The sequence below is a fragment of the Verticillium alfalfae genome, genomic scaffold (assembly GCF_000150825.1).
Source record: "Verticillium alfalfae VaMs.102 supercont1.21 genomic scaffold, whole genome shotgun sequence".
Classification (NCBI taxonomy): Eukaryota; Fungi; Ascomycota; class Sordariomycetes; order Glomerellales; family Plectosphaerellaceae; genus Verticillium; species Verticillium alfalfae.
This window is the reverse complement of record NW_003315045.1, coordinates 68537-75100: the sequence shown is the minus strand read 5'-3', so window position 1 is coordinate 75100 and position 6564 is coordinate 68537. Positions and strand designations below refer to the sequence as shown.

The 6564-nt window shown below is 52.4% G+C and overlaps 3 protein-coding genes across 3 annotated transcripts in view; all 3 read right to left on the bottom strand.

The window, feature by feature from the left end:
• VDBG_10215 (DNA repair and recombination protein pif1) overlaps positions 1 to 1070 on the bottom strand; it is a gene marked incomplete at both ends in the record, with an annotated part of 2280 nt that extends 1210 nt beyond the window's left edge. The window contains one exon of the mRNA XM_003009797.1: positions 132 to 1070. Within this exon, the coding sequence (XP_003009843.1) occupies positions 132 to 1070 (939 nt within the window). The remainder of the gene's footprint in view (positions 1 to 131) is intronic.
• Positions 1071 to 2722: 1652 nt separating this feature from the next.
• On the bottom strand, positions 2723 to 4460 carry VDBG_10214 (carboxypeptidase; the record flags this gene model as incomplete). The annotated part of the gene is made up of 2 exons (XM_003009796.1): positions 2723 to 3972; positions 4164 to 4460. The coding sequence occupies 2 exons, from the start codon at positions 4384 to 4386 to the stop codon at positions 2723 to 2725; spliced, it is 1473 nt and encodes a 490-aa protein (XP_003009842.1).
• Positions 4461 to 5339: 879 nt separating this feature from the next.
• Positions 5340 to 6328, bottom strand: VDBG_10213 (membrane transporter; the record flags this gene model as incomplete). Its single annotated transcript, XM_003009795.1, has 2 exons — positions 5340 to 5522; positions 5570 to 6328. The coding sequence occupies 2 exons, from the start codon at positions 6326 to 6328 to the stop codon at positions 5340 to 5342; spliced, it is 942 nt and encodes a 313-aa protein (XP_003009841.1).
• Between the last annotated feature and the right edge of the window lie 236 nt (positions 6329 to 6564).

Here is a 6564-nt window from a genome sequence, read left to right as displayed (position 1 = left end):
AAAAAAAGTCGCCCGTAATGACTAGTTGAATGCACCCCAGGGTCGACCATTGTTGCGAAGCTGCCTACAATGGCTGACAGCTGTCGAAAAGATCCTCCATCTACCATTGAGACCTCGTCCAAGATCAATACCTTTGTCCTTAGCCAGCGATTCTTTGCCTTGGCATTCCTCCTGATCTTCTTGACGAGGACAGGAACTTCCTCCTTGCCAAGACCTATGCCAGAAAAGCTGTGTAGTGTCTGGCCGCCAATATTGCAAGCTGCGAGGCCAGTCGAAGCGGTGACTGCCAATCGTTCCGGGTCCTTGGCGAACTTCTTTCTGAGCTCCGCGACAATTGATCGCATCAAAACCGATTTTCCAGTACCAGCTGGCCCGGTGAAGAAGACGCTTTCACCCTTGTTTACAACAAGGTCTTGCACGCGCTCCTGTTCTTTGCTGAGACTAATACCTTTGACACGCTCGGAGTCCATTGCCGTGACAGCACGCATTTCCTCCGTAGTATATCCTTCATTCGTCCCAGACCTCTTCAGAGTATCCTTGTGATGTTTCTTTTGAGCCTTCACGGCACTGGCAGTCGTATTCCAGGGCATCTGATCTTTTGTCTTTCGCGCTGGGGTGGATTCGCCATGCAACCCCAGCTTGCTATCATCGCGAGGTTGCGCAGTCCAGGTCCTGGGCAAACTCCGCTTCTTTGGAGGCGGCAACTCCGTCTCTCCGAGTGACGAGCGTTTGCTAGTTCTTGTACTAGACACAGTTCGGGTCAAAAGTGGATGGGACGGCAGCATATGAGAGGGCGGCGAAGAAGACCATGGAACAATATTTTCTGAGCGTGAAGAGAAAGGTACGGTAGTCTCATCGATTTCGTTCGAGGGCTTTTGGCTGATCGTCGGTGGGGGTGGGGGTAGCTTTGTAGGCTCTTGGTAATCGAGGTCGAGGTCTGTGTCGTCGCTAAAATCATCTTCAAAGAAGAGAACCTCTGTCGCAACAGCCGTTTTGGCTCGGCTGCCGATCTCAACAAGGTCATCTGGACTGTCTTGGAAAGAATCGGGTTGGTTGTATAAGGAGGCCATCGGAACTTTCGAAGGCGCTCTGGGGCGAGATGCTGTCAAGCTCGTTGATGGAGCACCTTGTTGATTGGGAGTTGAAGACACTGCTGTATCAGATCTGTGACCTGGCTGACTCGTCCTTTTGAAAGAGTTTTGGATATTGGCATGTTGAATCGGGCTGCTCGATGGGAAAAGTTGTTTCGCTAAAGAGGGAATCCGAGGCTGTGGCGGCTTGGCCTCGAAAGCATTGTGAGCTCTTCCCAGCATTGTATCTGCAGCGCAGCTTGATTGAAGGCGACGCCAGGTGTGAGCATGAGTTGGGAGGTGAGGGTTCAGGCGATGTTGGTTTTCGAGCAGCGCCAGCAAGAATCGACCGCGCAACAGGCTGGGCGTGCCAGCCGTCATACACAGTTCAGTCCCAGGGGGGTCGATTCAAGTGCCTAGGTAAGGAATATGGTTGGAGGAAGGAAGGCTCAAAGGAGGAGGATAAATTCTGGCAGCAGGAGTGGTAGAAGCATGTGCTACAAACTCAGGTACCACGCTGGACCTGGGGCCGTCGGTCCGGATCGAGATGTCGAAGAGGAGTGAAGTCGCGTGTCGTCGCGTCTTTGGGGTGTGGGTACATCCCGCTCTCGCGTCGAGTGGACAAAGGCCAATGTTGTACTCTATGGCCTGCTGTAGTACCTAAGTACCCCAGGTGTGACAAACACAATGTCCCACGCAAAAGCCCCTCCCCGACCCCACCAGCAATACAGCCATATCATAGGCCGTTTATTGTTATCCGCTCAGTACCTACCCTAGGTAGGTACCTCAGCATCTTGGTTTACTAAAGCAGCCCACCCCGACTGCCCTCCACATACCTCGGTACAACAGGTTCTTTCTTGCCTTGTCCATCTTTGAGTTTCCCTCTCCGCTACATTGGAGAGGGCGCCGACCCAAATCATGGCCTCAAGATCAATGGTCACACGCCTATGTATACATATTACTCTCCTAAATTGGATCTTGTAAAATTCGAGACTTTGACCCATAGAATCCGTCACCTTAACGCTATAGCCGGCTACCCATCAGGCCGACCATAACCACGGCCACAGAAACGATCACATGGCGCAAGGAGAGTACCAGCAAAGAGGTCAAACTCCAGTTCGCCTTGCAGCTCTGGTTCTCTGAAGAAGCGGTTACTGGTGTGGTTGCTAGCTCTCTACGAGAGGTGGCGGTCCTTGTGACTGTAGCGTGTTATTCACACCGACGAGACAGGAGAGAAAAAGCCAAATGGCGCAGCAGCTAGCCCGTCTCATCGAAAAGTAACCGTCTCGCCCAGATCATGCCGTTTCTAAGTCACAAATTGCATAACTCCTGTATACAGCCCGTTGCCCCACTTCCTACCCAAGTGAAATGCATCCGCGTATAACAGAACCGGTTGTGACAGCTTACTCTACTTTGCGAGTTCACGGGTTTGACGCAAGTCTCGATGGTGATGTCTCACCAGACAACATCTAGTCGGCTGGATGGGTTGGCTGCTCGATTCTTTCCAACCGTCATTTTATCCCTTTGCGTTAGGTTGGTCTTTTGAGCGAGTTCACAGGGACTGACAACAGAATATACGAGGGTGTGTGACTACTACTGCCATCAAATTTTCGTCTCTAGATCTAAGAAATGTACTCTGTACAAGCCAACACTTATGACACAACCCTAAATATAGGGTACTCGTCCCCCCTTTCAACCGGCACAACATTGAAACTGACGTAGGAGTCGATGTTCTCCGGCTCCAACGCAACAAAAGCAAGAGCAGCGTTCTTCTGCCGAGTGCTGACACGGAAGCTGCCGGCTGGCAGCGTCAGCTCTCTCTCACTTGTGCTAGTCGTGACGGTGGCACGGACGGCGCCCTCATAGTAACCGGATTCGAATTGCGAAGATTCGATCTGCAATGCCTCGACAGCTCCGGTCCACGACTCAGTAAGTGTCTCTACTTCTAGGCCTGCATCAACGAGTCGAGCAGCAAGATCCGCCCATGCAACCGGTATGAGGTAGGCTTCGGGACGAGAGCGAGTGAGATTGGCATGCGCCGGAGTGTTGGAGACGAACTGGATGGGCACCTGAACAATCTCGCCAGTGGTGTGGTCGACCATGTTGAATTCGCGATTCCCAGTCGTGGTGCTGTCGGTGAGAATGATGTCGTCCGAGCCAGAGATGAAGGCAGCACGACCACCCTCGACCGTCTCATAGACTTTGTTGGCATTGTCAGCTGCCGTCTGAATAATGCTGCCTGCCATGGTGAGGCCGGCAGCTGTACGACGTTGGAATTCCTGATCGGCGAGGAATATGCCACGCATCTCGATGAGGAACGTCACAGACTGAGTAAGGCCCATGGCGTTGCGCCCAATCTTGGCATCAGTACCAGCCTCGGTAAAGCTAATCTCAAAGTCGAGATCACGGCTTGAAGGCCCAGTGACATAGGGCTCCCACCGTAGACCAGCGTCCTCCATATCATTGCCGATGTTCTTGGCGAAGACTTCCTCGGACAAAGAGCGAATGCTCTTGTTGATGTTGAGGTTTTTAGCAGCGGAGAAAAGGCCGTCAGATCCGTGATAGTACCGGCCGTACTGAGTGGTAGCTCCATACTCGTGCATATCAATGATGACGTGTGGGTTGTATTCAGCCAGCAAGGCTTTAATATTGCGCGTCTGCTGACGGTTTTGTTTGATATGGTCACGGTTAGGATCAAAATTTGTTGCGAGAGCGCGTTGGAAGTAATAGACTCCGTCAGGGTTGTATCGCGGGAGGATGACGATATCAACCTTCTCGAGTATGCCTGCGGCCCATTCGGGGTCGTTATCGAATTTGCCAAGGAGAGCAAGAAGAGCCTCATCTCCAGCTGGTTCATTCCCATGGCTGCGCCTGAACCCAAATGCGAACCTTCTCAGCAGCACTACGACGGCGGCAGGTAGAATTGCCTGTGCCGGCGAGGTGAACGTAGGGAAATGAGCGCAGCTCTTCAGAGGTGAAGTTGGCTGTGTTGTACGTCATGTAGCTGTTACGGCCTGCGACTTCTTCCATAAAGACCTCTGAGGTACTGTCAATTCGTCTTCACAATAGCGTGATCTGACAAGAGCTTCTTACCCATGGCCTCGTGGGAAGTTGGGCCCTCAGAACCCCTTGAGAACCCTTCGAGACGACTCCCGGGGTTAAGGAACGCGGGCGAGTGGAGAGAAATATCGATATCCTTGAAGTTTGCAGCTACGATATCGGAGTCCTGGCGAACAGCAACATGGTTGTAGCCGTACCTGGCAGCATCGGCGAAGGAGAGGAGCCCGAACAGGCCAGCAAGGGTGGAAGTCCGCATGGCGAGATTCGACTTCTGAACAGAAGACTCAAATCCACTTAAATGTTACTTGTCTATCACGGAGGCTCGCCGTCGACTCGGCAAAACAGCTAAACCGGGCACCATGGCTTATATAACCAATCGGTGTTGTATTGTCGGCGACGACCTCGGGAGCCGCCTTAGCCTCTCGAGGGCCGAAAATAAAGACACCTTATGCAATGTCATCTCTCTAATACACTAAGTGGGCAGCTTGATCGTCAAGGGCAGCGATCTGTGCGAGAGTTGGACACTGGGAGGGTGGGATCAACAGTCACTTTACGATTGAAGGCGTAGCCCAGCATTGGCAACGAAACTGAATAAGGCAGCTCAGCAGCAGCAGTTGAGGGGAAAGCGGGGGATAGTGGGGCGCTGTGACCGCAGCGTACCTTGGGGTCTTTACCTACCTACTTAGGTACCTAGGTCGGCACTCATGAGTACCAGTAGCTAGCCGTCGAAAGTGGTCCTAGGTATCTGGTATCCTGAGCTTGGTCTTCTCCTTGTTTCTCGTCTCCCACGAATGCACTGCAGTCGGAAAACTGGTTTTGATGAAGAAAGCCACTAGCCGGATTGCCAAGAGAGCACGGGCTCCGATGATACCACCGATACCAACAACGTCATGTTAAGGGCCATCCGAGGGCCTTATCTTGCCCAGACGCATCATCTCAATCGTGCTTTCCCTATCTCCACGGTTTCTGAGCCCAGCTAGGCAGGTCACTTCTGAGCGCGAATATCGCCATGGGGATATATTCGCCATCATATCTTAGCGGGGGTCAGGCGAAGTGACTGTTCGTGAAAACGAAGCGTAAACGGAGCAGAGCGGCGTGACGCACATCACTTGCAAAAGCTGCGTTTTTTGGTTCTTCATCACCTGCTTACTGTGTGGGCACTTTCCCAGCCTTTTCAGCCAATCTGAATGGGCCCTACCCAAGTCGGGGCTACGAGACAAGAAGCAATGACGACATGGCGGAAACCTGATAACAAAGGCACTCTCTACAATGCCGCCCTTCCCCGTGACTCAACGGCATCAGCAGTACAAGAAGACCGGCAGCAATGAAAAGAGCACCACTTATGTAAACGGGAGCCGACGTCTCAAGGTTAGCAAACATGGCGATGATGGGCTATTCGGTGTCAGTGATGACCCACACGTACGACAACACCCACTTACTGCCATGATGCCGAAAATACGATTGCAAGTTGCCGTCAAAGCATTGCCCGTGCCGCGTTGGGGTGTGGGGAAAAGCTCTGGTGTGAATCCGTAGAGCACAGCATACATGACGTTACTGCAGAAGTTGAAAGCGCAATTCCAGCCCAGGAGTGCATTGCTCGTTACCGCCGTCGTTGAGCAGTACAGAAAGACACCTGTCAACACGGTGAACAAGGACAGAGTGCCCTTGCGACCAATAACCTTTCGCTCCACGAGCCAGCCTCCGAGCAATGCGCCAGGAACGCCGAGAGATGATATGATCAAGCTGTTGCGGTAGGTGATGTAGGTACTGCCGTCACCAAAATCGGCGCCCCGCGTGGCCTGGATGAAGGGAAGAAAGGCGTTGTACAGCGGGTAGCCAAGGCCAATGAGCGCCCAGATGGCCATAATGAGGCCAGTACTGAGCCCTAGCTTGCGTGTTGAGAAGAGAACACGAATGTGGCTAAAGTTGAGCTTTGAAGCATATCTCTTGGCCGCGGCAGAAACATTTGTCTGAGCAACATAGTCCTCAGGTTCACAAGCCTTCAGATCGGCTAGTGTCAGAGACGTTGTCTTGCTGTTGCGACGCGCGACTTCGTGAACGATACGGACGGCATCCTCATCGCGTCCTTTGCCCATGAGGTACTTTGGCGACTCAAAAATCTTGAAGGCGGCAAAACGAACCAGGAACATGACAGCTGTGATCCCACCCATGGTGATGGTAAACCATCGCCAGCCCATGTTGTCACTCTTACGACAAACAGTATCTTGTTCGCACGTCAGATTTCCCAACAACGGCCAGGCGACGAGGTTCGCAACAACTTGAGCAATAGCCCAGTCGATAGAAAGAATGGTCAAGAGATATTGGTGAGTGCCAGGCAGGAATTCAAGGAAGATGGCTGAGTCGACGGGTAAGTTTCCACCTACACCGAACGACACAAAGCGGCTGCAAACTGTCGATGGCGGTAAAATTATTG